At 39.9% G+C, this 19,397-nt stretch overlaps 1 protein-coding gene across 2 annotated transcripts in view; it reads right to left on the reverse strand.

The window, feature by feature from the left end:
* Positions 1-19,397, reverse strand: part of Cfap20dc (CFAP20 domain containing) — a 237,699-nt gene that overhangs the window by 213,715 nt on the left and 4,587 nt on the right. For both annotated transcript variants that reach the window (XM_055599102.1, XM_055599101.1), the window contains exons 3-4: positions 18,063-18,156; positions 10,975-11,047 (exon numbers count right to left, since the gene is read on the reverse strand). In XM_055599102.1, the coding sequence (XP_055455077.1) occupies positions 10,975-11,047; positions 18,063-18,156 (167 nt within the window). The remainder of the gene's footprint in view (positions 1-10,974; positions 11,048-18,062; positions 18,157-19,397) is intronic.

Consider the following 19,397-nt stretch of genomic DNA (forward strand, 5'->3'; position numbering starts at 1 on the left):
TTCTCTTGAGGACTTTAAAACCCATTCTTTTCGTCTACTTGATATGTTATGGTAAGGATCTTTTCTGGTCACAGGTCCATTTGGGGTTTTATAAGCCACACATAGATGCTGTGTGTTTATCAAGATAAGGGAAGTTGTCTGCTATTTTTTAATTCAACAGACTTCCTGTGTTTTTAATCCTAGTTCTCTCTCCTTTAGGCATGCCATAATAGATTTGGGTCACTTAATGTAATGGTTTCCTCTTGTCCTGGAGTGCTCCCTTCCTCATGAGCCCCCTTTTCAGAATGTGAAAATTTGAACGTCTTGTAAAGCTCCAAATTCTTTTGCTCTATCTAGTCTGTGGGTGAAGCTTTAAAGTTCTCACTAACTCAGAGCTCTTTATTTCTAAGACAGGGTCGACATTCCATTTGTTTAGGTACCTTTGGGACTGGTTACTAGCGTGTTGACATCTTTAGGATGTGTAAGAATACCCGGAGATTTCACATTTCTTTTGTTCCTATGGTGATCTCTGAACACCGGGTGGGATGGACACCTCCGCTACTTGTATGAGATGGTTCTTTTTGGTCAGTGACTTTCTCTTGAAGAATGTCTTGTGGTATCGGCTTGTTATGCAACACTGAGTTTATTTCCAGGTAGGCACCACAGCATATTTCTATAAATTCTTTGGCTGTTCTAAGTACAATGTGGGCACATGGTATATCATATTGAAGTCAGAAACCTACAGTTTTGGCAAGCCATGTAGAAATCTGGACACTGACAGTTCAGGCATGTGTGGTGTACATGCAGTGTATGGGGTATGTCATGTATAGCTTGTAGTTGGACTGGTAGCACCGATGAGGAAACTTAGCTATTTATCAGGCCCTGCTGATAATGACTGGTATTTGTGAGAGTCACCAACCTGGGCTGCGCCAGCTGTGACAATGGCATGAAGCACTTGTTTGATGACTAGACAGTACACGCAGGCATAAGTAGAGGTGGGTCAGATATCAAATATTCCTCCTATGGTAATCACATTGAGCCATGTCAGTTTTTGATCAAAGCCTGGGGCCTACATACAATGGGAGACCACGAAGGTACAGTGGCAGGAGCTGCAACTTCTCTGCTCCTTCAGTGAACCTGACTACTCGGGAGCTAGCCATTTACCCATCCTCTGCCCTGCTGCGAATGCCTGAGTTGGAATGAGGATCAGGTTTCTTCCTCTCTTCCCTTCCTCCCATCCTCCCTACAGCATCTCCTAGAGATTAACCAGAAAGGGATTGTGGCAGGATACTCAGCTGAAGTATTGGCAGAGTAAGTAACAGCAGGTAGCCATTGCTGGCACTGGGTAAAGTTTCTTTCCCTTCCTGCTCGTCATGCACCTTTGGGGTAAAATTATAGTTAAAGCTGTATAGAGTTTTCAAAGACCTCCTAGCATGCCCTTATGTAGGACAGGGACAGAAATGCAGCATATTCTCTGTGCCTTAGTATTAATAGTAGTTTCTGTTGAGCGCTGAGGTTGAGGATGGCAAATGGGTAAGAGAAGAGTCTTCAATATTTGCACCAGAGAGAACTACCCACGAATGGCCAGTACTTGTTCTTGGATACTCCCTGTCCTTGAGCGGACACGCTCTATTTCCTTCTGTGTTGTGGTACCACTTCCATTCAAAGGGTTTGTGTCAGAAGTACTGCACAGAGCCACATCAGTCTATGAGACAGCCACAGCCACCTGCTGGGGCAGCATAGTGTAATGTCTGCGGGCACACAGCATAGGAATACGGAACACTTCTGCTCTTATTTCCTCTGCAAGCACTTTAGCTTAGAGGAATGTTGTGGATCCTGCCACAGTCCATTCCTGATTCATCTCTGGAAGATCCTGTAGCTTGAAGGCTGGGAGAAGAGACAGGAAGAAAATACCTGATCATTATTCCAACTCAGCCATGCACAGCCGGCCAGTCCTCCTGGAGCTGTCCAAATATAGACAAGCCCTTCTCAAGATAGTGCCTCTAGCCCACTGATGGACCACTGCGGTGGTGTGAGATCCTTGGCAGAGCCCGGTTACTGTGCAGACCTCAAGTTCCACAGATACTTGGCTGCCTTGTCCTGTGAGTGTCCAATAGCTAGCACTGCTAGTTTCCATGATCATAGTTTCCTGGAAGGCTTTCTTTCATTGCAGAGGAGAATCCACTGAAGCCTGGGTGGTGCGCACCGGCATATTTCATTTCTTCAACTATGGTTTTGTCCTAAGTTCTTGGATCTTAAAATGTTTTCATTTTTACCGTTGATTTTTCAGTAATATCTTGTGATTCACATTCAGCTATATACCTGCCGTTAGGTTCTTCCTGAAGGGCAGGTAAGTGCTGGGTACCTCTGTTGAGATATTTTGCCATCTCTTTTTTGAGATAATTTAATAGAATTCTTACCTTCAGCTGAAAGATGATGTAAAAGTTGTGAAGTTATTTTTTTTCTTTACTTTGTTTTGCCTTGCTAGTTGTAATCCAAACTGTTTATTTCTGACATTTTTTTTAGAAGCAAGAATAAGAGAGTAAATAAACCTGGATTACAGTAGCAGAATTAAGCTTTTGCAGTAAAGAGTCCAAAGCAGCTACTGAGATAAATGCATTTATAAATATGTCAAAACCCACGCTTATGAAACCAGGCTACATCATCTTCTTCTTGCACCTCAAGCACTAAAAGACAACACAGATATCCAGGAAAGGCTGGAGAGTCCCCGCTCAGTGGGAAAACATTTGCCTAGCATGCATAAAGTCTTGGGTTCAATCCCCATTACTCTGTGTGGGTATATGTGGGGGGAGGGTAGAAGACTAGAAAGTCTGGAATCTGGGAATTTAGATGTGGCACTGTCACTAAGAAACCTGGGCAATGTGGGCTGAGGATACGGCTCAGGGGATTAACAGTACTTACTCTAGAAGCATGAAGAGCTGAGTTTGGTTTCCCTTCTCCCATGTGAAAAGCTTGGCATGGCTGCACATGCCTGAACCCCAGCACTGAGGCTTAGAGCACTAACCACAGCTTGATCCTGAGTGCATGTTGGCCAACAGTGAGCTGAAATGGTGAGCTTCCAGGCTTCCACTTTGGGAGACCCAGGCTCAAGACTGAAGGTGACAGAGAAAGGTATCTGATTTCTTGTTTGGGTCTCCACATGTGTGCACATAGGCACACACCTACGTATGTGCATATACACCCACACACAAAGAGACAGAGAGACAGAAAGATAGAGGAGAGGGAAAGAGGGAGGAAGAGAGGGAGGGTGGGAAAAAAGGAGGGAGAAAAAAGGGAGAGGGAGGGGTGAAAAATAAAAGAAACCTTAGCAAAAAAAAAAAACAAACAAACAAACAAAAAACAACCTTAAGCAATGTCATAGGCGTTTTGTGGGCCTCACAGTTGTTTCTATTGAAAAATGGAAAATTGGTAAGATTTATGGATTCCCTATAATTGGAATCTGAGCTGCTAAAGGTTTTAAAAACAGTATGCTAACACATCACTTTATAAAATATGGTATCTAATTTGTATATTTATTTGAAATCACTGTGGCATATCGATAATATGTACTGTTTTTAATAATGTTCAGATATTTTATTTTCTATATTATAAATCAATAGCACTTAACCTTATGGGGGGGGAAGAATATGAAACGGAACAGCTGTTTCTATTTACTGCAAATAAATGCAACCCACCTCCAACTATACTGAGAATTCATTGTCATTGTTTTGAACCGTTTATTGTAATAGCTTTTTAAGTATGAAGCAGATATAAAACGTAAGATCACTAAAGTGTTCCAATAAACCGGGGAAACTGCTTGGTTTAATTAAAGTAGTCTTTGGGGAGTTCTACTATAGGCTTAGAAACAATGTTCATCTCAGTCATATGTGGTCCTCCATAGCTTCAGTCCAGCCTCGAAAATCACTTTTATGACCATTCTGAGAAAAATCACACCTTACCATATGTAACTTTCCTCATCTGATACAGTTGTCACCCTGTCAGAGAAGTGTGTCTAAGAGAAGCTCGCTTGAGACACAGGAGGGAAAGGAGAAAGAGGAATTACAGCCCACTCACTAGGTTTTTAGAAACAAAGAACTGCGAAAGGAAAGCTCAAAAACCCTTTGCTAATTATTTCCATCTACTTTCTTACTATACCTTTCCCTCTTTTTCCTCATGGCAACAAATAGTACACCAAAATGTTTCACTGTAACACAATACAACTAATATTATTAAGAATTTACCATGCATATACAATTCTATGCAGATCGTTATGATGTCTAAGATGTAGTCTATACTTGTGGCCTTCAAAGTAGTCATGTCTACAACTTTTTTAGGGACACCTAAAAAGCCTTTTATTATGATTTTACAGAATAAGAATTCCTCCAAATATATACATATGTGTAATTTTTCTCCTGCTGGTATTTTAACTTTCATTTTGGACAAATATCTAGGTTACATAAATGGTGCTAAAAATAATTGAAAGAAGTAAAGAAAGCCAAATTAAGACACGAGGAAAGACCTATCACATATTTAACAAGTAAAGCATATGGCATCTGATTTATATACCTGTCACATGTGTTATCTAAAACTTCTACATGAGACCTATTTTAAGGCATGCAAATTTAATACGCTGAGAAAGTCAGTATGCAAAGCATCCTAGAGTGCTCTCTTTACTAATGCATGTAACAAAGTACACTGATTATGCCAGTGCATTTAATTGGATATAATTAAAATAATGAGATTTAAATACTGATGATTTTAAAAGGAAAAAATAGAAGGTGGAATGAGACCTGAGATGCATTCAAAATGATAAAGAAACATGCAGCCCCGCTGCTACTCCAGTATATAACACTGGCTTAAAGCGCGCTACTGCTGGCCGTCTCCCCCAATTTTACACAGGCAGTTTGCAGATGGATTCACTTGGTAACATAAAAGATTTCATAGACGGAAAAGAGGATTTCATTGCATAATATAATACTTTGAGTTTGGATAACATCTTTTTTTACTCACTCACTTGGGAGTGAGACAGCGACCATTATGCTTTGCAAAGGAAGTCATCAAAATGATCAAAAAGATAAGAAAGCAAATTTCCCACAATGACTTGTGCTTGGTTAAATGGACATAATCTTGAAAGCTCTCATCAGTGTCATTCTGACCCGAAGATATAAAATCCAGGTATTGTCTCGACTGTGGTGGCTTTCAAGAGGCCAAAGACAGTGGCTAGCATGTGAAAGGAACAGGTGCTCGTCTACAGACTGGAGGGGCTTTTCAGGGTTTAGGGTTTCAAAGGATCTGCTGTTTCTGACATGGCTGAGGAAAACCAGGCACAAAGCCAGTGGCAGGAAGGGACCTGGAACTTTCATTAAATTTCTTTTCTGACTTTTTCATCTGCTTCACTAAGTACAAAATAGAAAAGGGTCATATAAGAGGAACTTTCATTAAGCTAGCCTGAGGGTAAAGCTTTGTTTGGTAGCGTGTTCCAATTTTCTATAATATAGAGATGGGAAAGGGAGCTCTGAAGTCTACATGGGCCTAAAAGTTCTTCAGAAAAGCAGAGAAACACTGTCTTCAATTAACCCTGACAACAAGCACTTCATCTTACCACTTACTGATAGAGAATGGGAATGCACAGGTAGGTATCGTGCCCAAGGCCGTGCAACTGGGAACGGAGAACACGGGGGAAACATTCTCCGTTAAACCTAACTCCCAGGCTGAAGTCCAGGTCAAAACCATTAAAATCTATTCAGATACAATTTCAGCGTCAGACTCTTGCAGTACAGGATCCAAGGATGCTGAAAGTACAGGGGTTACACACTCTTTTAGGGATCACTCTTTAAAAAAAAATAGTGCTTCCTTCTTCCTTTTGTCAGACTCTAAACACAAGCAATACCCTCAAGAGCTGAGGGCCCAATATGTGAAGCCTGGTAGCATGAATATCCTCTAAGACCTGAGCGCTGAGAATCTTACCCTCCACAAATAACACATCACGTCTACCACATGGGCTTTCACAGCATTTCCAACCCACATACTGAAAAAGCACTGGCTGAGCTGACTGAAAACAAAAAAAACAATGTCAATTCACTGGAGACATAACAGGCCAAAACGCCTCTCAGAATTCATCGAGATAATGACAGAATCAGGGTGGAGAAAAGAACTAATGCAGCTCAACAGTAGCTGCTGAAATGAATGCAATTTTTGTCAAAGAAAATGTAATATTCCAAAATCATTCTATGTGATTGATGGCCTGAAATAGAGAAAAAGTAGATTTTTTATTTCAAGATGCAGTTGGATCTTTCTCAACAGCACAGTTTTGGGGTGCTCTTCCTGAACACCAGCTGTCTAAACCTACAACTGCTGGCCTCCGGCACCACACAATACAATTTGGAAAATAACAAAAAGGAAAAAATGTTTTACAAAACTGTTGTTTAGTCAAGTCGGCTGGGTACAGTTTGTCCCCCCAGGCCTGCTTCTCCCCTTGGGGTATCCAGGCACTGTTGCACACTAGGCTGGACTGGAGGGAATGACGCTTAGCCGGGCAGGATGGGTTAGCAGGATCTCAGTTGACAGCATGAGTATAAGAGAAACAGCCTCGTCAACACATGGTTCTCATTGAAATAGTTCTCTTTGTTGGAGGAACATGCCTTGGGGAGTGGTTAGGGGCTTTGGGGGCGAGGGTACATTATTGGCTGAGGTGCTGGGAACGCTTCATTTGCATGAAGAGGAATTCTAGGTGCTATCTGGACATGTCCTCCTAAGGAGAAAGCAAGTTTAACCTGACACCTGGCTATGTGACTACCTCAAGGGCAGCAGAGGTGGCAGTCATACAGTAGAGGTGGCGGTCGTACGGCTTACATTGCGCTGGGACATGCAGGCCCGGGGCAGGGTGGAGCAGTCTTATTCCTGCCAGTCACAGGATGAGATTTTTAAGATTTTCTGAATTTGGACACACCTTGACGTCATTCTTGCTCAAGACTAGCTCCCTTGGTCGCACAGCTTTCCTGGCCCCACAGTAGTTACAGTAAAATACTTTGAAAAACTACAACTAATACCAAAAAGTATGCAATTCAAAATGACTTTTGTTAAAAAATAGAGGAGTCTTACAGGCTGACACCAAAACAGTGGGATGACGCCCGTATGGAAAAGTTCAAGGGAGATTCTGCTGCTATACTGGTAAATACATGTGCGGGTGCAGTGAAAACTCTTCTTGAATCTTGTGGCCACCTTAGCCAGAAGGACAAGATTTTGAATGATATAGCTCTTTAATGTTTAAAAAATAGAGGCCTAAACAGGAACCAAAGTAAAGAACTGACAAACAGGTTAAGTTCTTGGTTTTCAAAAAAGATCAATATGAAAACAACAATAATAAAAAATGAGTAAATCATTTATTTTCTTCAAAGGAGTAAAGTAGAAACAGCTCAGCAACAACACCTTTTCCTTCTGGAACTCTGAGAATACTTTTATGAGAAGACCCTGCAGATGTGCCTTCTCTTATGCTGTGATTCATAAAAAAGGATTTTCTGCAGATCTACTGTCACTGTACGTGTATGGTAAGAAAAGCAGCAGGATTGCCAGTAAGGGCATGCAGGATGCTGACGTGGAGCATAGGCCCTCACCGTAAACTAAACATCTGAATCCTGGCTTCAGGAGTCAACAGGACTATATGCACTGACCAGTCCCTTAATCCTTATGACATTAGCATAAACCATGACCAAATGGCTAATGGTTATGGCCTACCGAGAAGCTTATACTTGATATATATTAAGCTAAAAGAAGCAAGTGTACAAAATAATAAGGTAACTCCTAGCTATATCATGGTTTGGCAAAAATGATTGCTACCTCACATTACTTTTTTATTTAGCATCTATGATGCACACGTGAGGTGTCGTTACTCTCACCCCACAGGTGAGACAATTTACATAATCCACCTGGAGTCCCCCAAGGTTCACCGCAGATCTGTCCACAGCCTTTCTTCGGCCCCACACCCCACATTCTTGTGTCATCCGAACATTTATTGAAATGGAAATGGATCTTTTGCTCTCAGAGTGCAATGTCTGAGGACAGAGATTAGACTCTGCCACTCTTTAGCCACCATCATCTTATCTACTCACCCACATTTCAGAACCTGTCAATGTCATGTCTTCATGGAACTCAAAACTCTTTCAAGACAGTAATTATAAACTTTTAGGGTTTTAATAAAGAAAATCAGAGAGGTGCTAAAAAAGGGCCTGAGAGCTGGATCTCATTTACTTTGAGAGGAGGATTAAAAGTCTTTGGAAGAAGGAATCCTTCAGAGTAGAAACTGGCCAGGAAGAGTTGGGGACAGAAGCTAATTGTGCACAGGAATCTAAAAAGGGCAGTAAGGATAAGAGCCAGGAGGATGGAAGACATGGGTACCTGACCAGTAACAGAGTGGAGCAAATGAGAGGAGAAAAGAACGGACAGGGCCACAGACAGAATGAAGGAGTTCATCTTCGGTTCACCTGTAGAAATTCACATTTGTTTTTTAAAGACAGCTCACAGATCCTACAAGTTCCCAGCTCAGCAAGGACTGTAGAGGGAGGAAGCTGAAAAGTCCAGAGGAAAGTTGAAACAACCAAAACAACAATGGTGTTGGCATTTTGGGAGTGGAAAGAACAGCAGCGAGGATGGGGAGAGCAGCACAGATTCAAGGGACTTCAAATCCCCACAAGGCAGCCTGACAACACCACGTCTTTAATTGCTCTGCATGAAAGAGTCCTCAAGCTGAGCAGTTGCTGCTTCTAAAGCATCCCCCAGTCCCCATGCAAACCTCCTCCTGGGCACAATAAATCACCCAGGTGGCATAAAAGACACAGGAAGAGGCTGAGGAAATGATTGCCAAACTCCTAAACTAGCTGGCAAGACTCCACTTATGAAAATCTCTTGATGTATAAAAACCTTTGTGAAACAAAATGCCTCTCCCAGCTCTGACAATGGAGAAATTTAGAAGCCAGATATGGTTCTGCTAGGTGACTTTCCAAGCTTGTTAGAGAAATGCATTATTTAAAATAGCCTAGAGCTATGCTGCTAGGAACAGTACAACATGAAGGGTACTGAAAGAAAGCCCTTTCATTTAAGGCAGGGGGGAAATGTGTTAGAATGAAAATCTATACCTATCATTCCATCTTCCTTTTGCTGAAAACCTGGTCTCTGTCATTTCTGCATAAAACAGAACAATTTTGACTATCACTAACAAATTCAGTTAACATATAATAACCTGACACAGTCTGGTCAGGACAGAGAGTGTGTCACCCATGTCACTTAATAATTTGAACCATTTTGTCCAGAAGAATTTATTTTCCTAGAATTATAAAAACAAGTCGTTTAGGAAATGGACTTGTTTTCCATATGGACATGAGAACATAGAAACCAGTAATTATAGGGAACCACATTCACAATCTAATAATCCCAAACTACTCAAAAAATGCTTCCCATACTCAAACAGGCTAAGAGCACTAGCAATATGATGGTAAAGAGTGGTTGGGATGACTCAGGTATCAGCTTTTCTCTTGCTAGGACCAGGTTAAAGATACCTGTTGGCTTCTCAATAATTAAGGCTTTAATTTTCACTAAATTAACTAAGACAGTACATTAACAAGCCTAGGGTGATATACTCAAGTGTTCAAGCACAAATAAAGCTTAATTTTGCAAAGAAAAAAGAGGTCTCATTGGCAAGGAATCCTGTTCTAGAGTCCAGCCAAAGGTCTCACAGGCCTCTGATCAAAAGGCTGACTAGGAACACCTTTACCCCTGCTTTGAAGAAGCTCAAAGTGTGGGTGGTGTTGAGATCAAGGTGAAAAGAGGAGCAAAATAGGATTTATATGTAAAGAGCTTTACAAGTTTAAAATATAATTTGCCTTCATTCAATTCAGAAATCACTTTCTCCTGTGCTGAAAAATAAAGCTGTCAGCGGCACTTTCTGTACCTTAAGAATGCCTCTGGAGTCTTGAAAAAAAATTTTTTTCCTGCAGAAACCAGGAAGTGGTATATAAGAGCATCAAATGATGCTTTGGTCTTCTCTTTCTAAGAACTACTTTAAAGAATAGCAGTAGCTATGGAAGATGACGAAAGAAGATCTTACAAATGCACAGGGGCTCAGGGTTGAATAAAATCAGAGTGTATGGTGTTCCATCTGTCTTTGTTTTATCTAAGAAAACTAGGCTACACCTTAGAACTAAACTTTAGCCTCTCTGACAACCTAAAAATCATTAATTTCCCAGCTTACACTCAGAGAAATTAATAACTCTTATATACTAAGAACACACATTCTCTCTTTCTCCCTCTTTCAGTTTGCACTGAGCACTGATACAGCTGGAGCAAAGCGGCCTTTATTAGCAACTCACTTTTGTCCAGGATGGAAGACAAATGCTTAAGCTTGAATTGTATATAACTTTTAATTAAAAACAAAACAAAACAAAACAAAACATGTAATCATTTATTTAAAATATATAAATTCAGCATTGAAAGCTTAGAAAATAATTCTATACGAAACTACAAATTAAATGTTATTTCTCACTACTACTATTACTCAGCCAACACATAGTTCAACTGAATGAAAGTATTTCTTTTTACTTTTGCTAAGCAATCTTGCAAGGCCACTGAAAATCAACAGACTCCAAGCTGTGTGTACATACACAAAAGGAACCATTATGTCAAAACTACCAGATACAGTATTAATTCAATCACTATTAAGCCAACCATAGTTCTGTGAAGAATCAGGACGAGTAAAATCATAATCAATCGCATCTTCTGAAATAGATAAAATCTACTTTCTTTCTCCCAAGAAATGACAGAGTACAGCGATATCCAAGAAATACAATTAAATTATTTTAATTACTTCATGTCAACCTGATAAGTCACTATTGTTTAATGAAAAAAAAAAAACCTGCCACTTGCAATTAATGACTGTTAGTACTGCTTCAATTGATCAAATGTCTAATGCACATAAAACATTCAAAGGCGTTCTGTATATCTTACAGTAATTCAGTCGAGAAGTCCTGTCCCAGGGGTATGTAAATCTGAAGTACCAGAAACCTCTGGATCAGTCCAACTAGAATGAGAGAGAAAAAAACAGATAATGAAATGTTCAGGACACTTGTATGTGCACAGAAACAAACACAGACACGGCAGAGTTTAGCACTCCAGAGGCACACAGGCCTGCAGTAACATATCCATGATTTATACCCTGATTATAAAGGTGAAGACACTGATGACAACTGAATCAAACTTCAACCAGTGTTACAAATTTAAAGTCCCATCTGTGGCACTGGTGAAATTTTTATGAAAATAAAAAACCAGATTTTTATTCACACTTGTTAAGCCATAAGAGAATGTAAGCACAGAACTGCACCCCCCACACACACTCACACACATAAAATTGAACTATGGATTCCCATCAGGGTGGTCATAAAAACATGTAAAGTTATTTCCATTCACTGACAGGTTTTATAGGCTTACTAAACAGCTCCATAAGGAAGAGCAGCTCAAGAAATGCAATTCTAATTATGACAACTGCAACTGAAGACTGGAAGCGGATCTCAATCGCGTGATCTCACTATCCACACTGAACTGGAAGAAGAAACATGGTCTCACGTACAGTCCCTGTTGTTAAATGCTCTTAATTAATTCTCACTAAGAACTGGTAACTTTTATTCCCTATCACTAGTTTCACATCGATAAAAAATATCTGGAGAAAAACCAACCCACATGACACTTTTGATTGCTGAAGTCTACAAGTGCTTAAACAAAGTCAGGTGATTTTTATGCTGTTTCTCTACAAGAAGTCACTTAATTCCTTCCCTCTAAGGTTTTGAACTTTTGATTGATCTCTCAACTCATGATGCTTTTAACAGATGTGTTAGTGCCACCATTCTTAGGATACTGGTATGGGTGGGTTGTAGAAGAACTTGGCACACAAGACATACAGGAGATTCTGGGTTCAATCCTTGATGACATAAAAAATGACAACATAACCTCACAAAAAGCACACCTCCTAAAATATGCAGGTTAGGAACATTTTTCTGCATTGTGTAGGAAATAGAGATGTTGGAACTTTGTCTATGACCCTCTCTTATAAATACAAAAATACAAACACCCAGAAAAGAAGACTTTAAGAAAGAATCAGGTCTGGTGGTGGTCCCCTGCAATCCAGCACTTGGGGCGTAGAGGCAGGAAGATCAGGTGTTCAAGATTATCCTCAGGTTCAGAGCCTGCCTAAGCTATGGCTGGAATGCTTCCCTAGTATGTACAAGGCTGGGTTTCATTTGCACTTGCTCGTGGGTGCACGCGTGCGCGCACACACGCGTGCCCCCCCCCCCCCACTGACATAGGACTCCAAGGTAAGCAACTGATTTAAGGTGATAATGTTTTATTTATTCTAATAGTAAACCAAATAAATTCAAATATTTTAATCCAACAATACACTTTTAATCATTTTCTACAAAGAGTTTCTGGTTTGTGATTCCTTTGGTAAGCTGTTTTTACAACATTCCTAATCAATATAGGTGATTTCTATGTTTTATCCCAAACAAACATAATTGGCCAAACATGTCTACTAACGCTTATTAATGTTTTCATCAAATATACAAGGATAACTTCTTTTAAATTACCAAGCTCATAAATGTGTTCAGGGAGAAATTCAAAGGTAAGCAAAACAGAAATGGGAGATCAAAAGCTCTGTGTTAGAAAATTCTCTAGGAGTGTGTTCTAACACATTTATAGACAGATCCAGTATGGCAAACCAGAGTTCTGACCCATAAAAGCAAAGTGAATAGCAAAATGAGGCCACCTCAAATAAGCTGCCATCAGCTACCCTCTCTGGTCTCTTGCACTGATTGATCCTATAGTGGACTGCCATTTCCACAGTGGCCTCCGCTGTAAACAGAGCTTGGAAATACCAGATCAAATAAAACCAGGCTTTTAAAAGGTCCTTAAATCTATGCCACAAATCTCACGGAATCAGCATTGTTCCCTTGAAACACAAAGAGGCACATGTAAAAGGGTGTTTTTAGAAATGAAAGATCCCTTTCCTCAAAACAAAGAACTCTGCCATTCAACATTCTCACACCCAAAGCCCCCAGTTCCAAAAGGCTTTCATATGTGCTGATGGTCTGACAAAGATAAGAGAGCTTTGATACCATTTGACAGGCTGATTTTGTATGTCAGCAATGCTGAACACACTCCACTGTAGTATATATGTTCCTCTAGCCTAGGAAATTTCAACTGACTCTTCATGTCTGCATTGTACTTAAAATCACTCTAAGTAATACTGAATATTGACCACAAAAACTATCCATCAAACACATAAAACAGAAATTTGTTCTTAAAGGGGTAAAGTACCCATTTATTTCTTGTTTAAATCTTGAAAAACACACTCACCTTGTAAAATAGCATTAGTTTTAAGCAGTGCTTTTTACAGCTGTTTCATTCAAGGAAATGACAGATTGCATATCTCACATACATTTCACAAGGATTACATCATCCAAGAAGGGGGATGAGGCCCCAGGAAATCATTCCCCCTTACTGCCCCAAAAGCTCGGGGTGAACTCACTCCATGGTTTCAGTCACAGCCTTAGCATAGCATTAAATCTGTGCCCTCTTGGGATGTGCAATACAGTTTCACAAAAGAGAAGGTCAATGTTCTATGACAACATTTAATCACAGGTGCTTGAGGGGAAGGGGATGGTCAGTAAAGAAATAACACAGGGACTGAACTTGGAAGAATAATCAGGAAATGGCTGGGTGAGGAGTAAGGGTGTGGGAGAAAGGGACAACACAGACCATAGGTGGAAGTATTCCATCTTACAATGATCTAAGAATACCCAAGAGGAGAGTATAACAGCTGGAATGAACCTCTAATTGTTCAGTCAGAGAGAGAGAGAGAAAAAAAAAACAGATTGAAAACCCAATCATGTGGAGCTTTCAAGGCCATGTGAAAAATAAGGACCAACCTAAAATGAGTGGGAAGTCACTCATTCATGCATTTCTTCAATAGAGATTGACTTGATTGTATACCAGGTAAAGAAGGCAACATAAATTTTTTTCTGTTTTTAAAATTGGTTGGGAAACTAGTTAAAACATCTAACACTTGCACAGCATGTTCATTGCTGTCCATGAGGGCAAGGCAGGGCATAGAGATGGGCCAAAGGGCTGAAAAACAAACCATGTGAAGCACAGGTGTGACCTAAGTACATGTCAGGTGGGCATGATGATGTCTTAGTAAAGGCTGGAAGAGAAGAGACCGTGCTGGGTTTCGAAATGGCAACAGGTCTTGAATGGGTAAAATGTAGGCCAGAGAAAGAGTAATGAGAGAGAAAGCCAGAGGGCCAAGAGGGAACCAGAGAGTTTATATTTCCATAGAGAAATTATTTTTACTTTAAGAAATGGGACATTTTTTGGGAGAAGAATAACACAGTACACAAGTCACTTATAATTGAAGAGTTCTGCGTGGCTACTAATTTGACACCAGACTGTGCGGAGGCCCAGCAAGCAGAAAGGAGCTGCAATAAAATCCAGGCCTGAGAGAGAGGTGTGAACAGTACTGAGGGGTAAGAAGCAGACAGAGATGCCGTCTTTTTGCCAGTGCCAACCAATATCTTCTTAATGGATTTAATGAGAGAATGAAGAAAAATAGAAGTTGATTGCGGCCTTATCAGTTGAAAAAACAGTCTAAGGCATGGAAAGGGAATCAGTAGCCATAGCCAGGAGCTGTATTTTACATACTCTGCTTAGGCCGTCTGGGAAAAAGACCAGTAAATACCTGATGTGCAAGACTGGGGAAAGACAGAATGGCATTAAAAATCCATGACCAGGAACAGCATGTAGCTACAGAGCTAAACATAACATCCAGGGTACTGCGGCATTCAGATGGTGACAGGAGAAGGGGAAAAGCAAGCAAACAAAAACTATCAACAGCCTGTGTAGCAGGAGGAGAAATGAAGACTTGAGATATCCTAGGAGTCAAGTGAACGGTATATCATGGTGGTACCAGCTCCGTCAGATGCTCCCAGAGGGGAAGGTGAGGGCTGAGAAGCCCCTGTTGGTACAGGAATACAGAAGCCTACTTACTCTGATAAGAGCACTTTAATAGAATGGTGAGACCAGAGCCACTTGAGGGTTTTAAACAGAGCAAGGCATAATTTAAAAAGAATAGCAAAGTAGCAGCGAGGAGACCTGGGGGAGCCACAAGAAGCCACCCTCAACTTTCCAGCAGCTGAACGTAGGCTGTCGGGAATACAGATGGCCGGACGCACACCATTTGGTTCAGATGATTCAGCAGGGAAACCAACGGCTCTGAACGTGACCTTGGATAGGAAGTCCCTACTGGATATTTGTGTGTGACAGTGACGCTCCTCACATGGGCAACTCCACCTAACATGCTGAAGGGTGGCAGAGATTTATCTAAGCGTTGAATGATACACTAAAGTGTCATTTCCCAGGGCAGATGGTTACAATTAGAAATTGTAAATTACCCAGCTGGCTCACAGGCTTGGGTTCAATCCCTAGCAACGTAAAGAAAATATATTAAAAAGAACATCTACTGAGTACCTTCCACGCACCAGGCACTGTGGAAAGACCTGCTGTTGGTGCCTGATTTCTAGTGTCTCCCACAGGCTGTCTTCTGATCTCCATGCACACCACGGTGTGGGCCTATACTCATGGAATAATAGATAACTGTAATAACAAATTAAAAACACAACTGATTTATTTACTTATGATTCATTTAATTCAGAAAAATTACTGTATAGGAGCAGTCAAACCTACATAATTTTGTACCTACATAATGAAGTATCAAATGTCAAGTTTGCATAAAGTGTATGTTTACTCTTAAAATAGGAATACATAATGATAATTGAACTTAATTTAGATGCTAATTGAGAGCTTCTTCTCCTCCATTCAAGGTATGCTTTCTAATTTCAGTTAAACTATACCAACCTCACACAGAAGGTCATCTCATACAAGTAAAAATAACCATGAACTTCTGTTATCAAAACTTCCAAAGAGCTCATCAAAGGCGTTAGTGCCAGGGAGACCACGCAAACTGCTTCATTTGTTACACTGCTGCACAAGCTACGGGAGGGCATTGTGTTAGAAATACATTAGAAGATTCTTCTGTTTCTTCTAATTAAACGCCACCATCGTTACATTTAAAGAGGTAATTGTAATACATTAAACCAGATTTCTGAAGAAATTAAGAAAAAAATTCCAAAGCCTGAATAAGAGTAGAAAGAGGGAGAGAGGGAGTCCATTTAGTCACTTTGGCAAAGGAGGACTCTTTCTCAAAGCCAAATGAGAGGACTGTTAGGACTGACTGATTTCATCAATAACATCAATAACAGGACCATGGGTAAGAATGCAGCGGGCACCAAAGGGCAGTCAGATTGTCTTTCCAAGGCCACAATAAGGGCAAAAAAAGAAAACCAAAACACTAGCCAGCTTCGAAGAGCCAAGTTCCTGGAATGTATCTGTTTCATAAAGTCGATATCCCGAAACAGATGAACTGGGCTTCTCTTAAGAAAAAAACTAGAACTTCAGATATGTTTCTCTTATTTTAGCTCACTTTGCTTACAAATACAAATGTATATAAAAATAAACAACAACAACAAAACATCCTGCTATCAATCAAACACCAACTAGAAACTATGAGGAAGTCATATTTACTTGTGGCAGCAAATTAATTTTAAAAATTTAATAATAGTTACCTATTCTCTTTCAAGGTTGCTTTCTTATATTAGTTTATAAAGAAACACTGGCAACACAGATTAAATTGAACCATCTCCCACACATAACTTTCATGGCTTGATAATTCACATTTTAGGAATTTAAAATGTTACATAGTGCCTGAAATGGTAGCTGAAGCCTAGAATCTGTACAGTTTACAAAGAAAATTGAAATTAGAAACCAAGCAGATCTTTTCACAGTGCCCCGTGCATGAAAGGGACTCAACAGATGTTCTTTTTAATGTTTTATTTTGTGTTGCTAGGGACTGAACACAGCCCATGAGCCTGCTAGGCAAATGCTCCATCAGTTGGATTTACCTGCAGCCTTTTACTAAATGTTCTTAATGAATGAAGATGAAGTAAATGATAAGTGTGAAAGAGAACTGCCTATTTATTTCTACAAAATATCAGAAATCTCTATTTAATCAGTAGGACATAGTGCATAAAAAGTCTAATTACATTTATATATTATACTACTCAGGTCACATAAGTTTATTGAAAGCTTAATCTGGCAACAGAGCCTTAAATCCCAACCTCATCTCTGCCAACAACTGCCTTTTTGGACCCCACCTTTAAGTCACCTTATAAGGTCCTGCCTGCTTTAAAATGCTACTGCTAATTCTCACACTAGAATCAATTATTGCAGCTGTCTGTTACATAACATTCATATATTGACTTATTAGATATTAATGTTCCTAAACCTTTATCAATTATCGTTACTACTACTGTCTTGTGTAATTTATTTGTATCATTTTTGTTCTTTAAAAAACTGAAGCCCTTGTAACTTATGGTATCTTGAAGTCATGTCAAAATTTTGCCTTTCCCACCTGATTTTCTAAAAAAAAAAAAAAAAAACAAAAAACATTGTTTGCTCATCTATAAAGGAGTATTATGAAAAATCCATCATACAGAGTTGGTCTCAGCAAATACTACTAAAACAAGTGGCTAAAGTAGCCACTTTAAAACAGTTCTATATTTTGAGAAGTAAGGCAAGATAGGTTTCTTTTTTTAAAAAAATAAATTATTTACTTATTATTTATACAGTATTCTGCATGCATATGCACCTGCACGCCAGAAGAGAACACCAGATCTCATCATAGATGGTTATGGAGCTGCCATATAGTTGCTGGGAATTGAACTCTGGACCTCTGGAAGAACAAACAGTGCTCTTAACCTCTGTACTATCTCTCCAGCCCCCTCAAGATAGGTTTCTAAAGTGCATGGCACACAGCTGATTTCTACGTTTAAAATATCATGTGACTTCACACCAGCAGATGCCACACAAGTCCCATGAATATGCTGGCTTCTCTCTCAGTGTTAAGCTGCAATATCAGACATTGTACTCACGGATTTGCTTGTTCTCCTTTGGCAATTGAATTCTGTTGGTTTGGCTGCTACCTTCCAGGACAAATACAAAACTTTTAACTTCTTTATCAAATTCCTATGGAACAGAATGAAAAGAACAGTATTTGAAGCATATCTTACTTGGCTTCTTCTATAAAACTACAATTGTATTGGCTGGAACACAAAACCTCACTAACCACGTGGCTAATTTCTTATTGTGTGAAATCAGCTTTCCTCCAAATGAAAAAGAGTTCTCCAAGTTCAGGGATCCCAAAGCCACTGATGTGGTTCAGGGTTTAGTGGCTTCTTGCTGCCTGTATGCACTTCCTTCTTGGTACCCCGCTGATTACTGCCCTCACCACGGGAGAAGAAAGTATCTAACCAGTGCTGAATTCACACTCTAAGTTCCCTGTTTTTGAGACATAGCTTAACTTATATATTATTTCATATCTGCCGTGACTTTGAAATATTTTATGTAATTAATTTAAAATCAATATGAATTAAATGTGGTGAGTAAGGCTACCTAAAACGTTGAGCTATGGGGCTGGGGACATGGCTACGCAGTTAAAAGCACTTGTTCTTCTAGCAGACCCAAGTTCAGTTCCTAGCACCCGTTCTGGACGACTCACCACCTATGCCTCCAGGAGATCAGATGCTGTCCCCCTGCCTCCATGGGCACCCACACATATGTAGATATATTCACACAAACACACACACAAATAAATAATAAATCAGACCATGTAATTTCTATTATATTATGTATTTGTAATAAATCATATTATATAATAAATGCAGTAAGTCATATATTAAATATACATATATGAAATATGTAATATGTTGTAATAAGTCAGTCCATGGAATACCTATTATAATAGCATCCCCTATGTATTTGCAATGAACATGCATGAACCAAGTATATTATTTATTTTACTTATGCATACCCTGGACCTGTATTTAAACTTTTCAACAGCTTACCCAAACCTTCAACAAAGTATTTATATGCTGGTCTCTTCCCAGCCCTCCAAACTCAATCACTTCACATCATTAGCGCCAGCAGCTCTCTCAGTTCCCTGAAAACTCTAAGCTCCCTCCTGATGCAAGGATTTTGTTTGTACTACGCCCTCTATTGGAAATGCTGTTCTTCTGTGCACCGGCCTCACCTGAGGCCTAACTGACTCTTAGCAACTGGGTTAGTTACTTTGGGCAGTTGTTATGCTATCCAGCATAATCAGCAGAAAGCAAACGATATCTATCTTGAGGTCAGGGTTTCAACTATTGTAACCCACAGTTTCTTGGTACCGCCAACCTGGGCAAACTATCGTAGTGGTGGCAGCACCA

Source organism: Psammomys obesus, unplaced genomic scaffold (assembly GCF_907164565.1).
Source record: "Psammomys obesus unplaced genomic scaffold, mPsaObe1.curated_primary_1811, whole genome shotgun sequence".
Taxonomy (NCBI): Eukaryota; Metazoa; Chordata; class Mammalia; order Rodentia; family Muridae; genus Psammomys; species Psammomys obesus.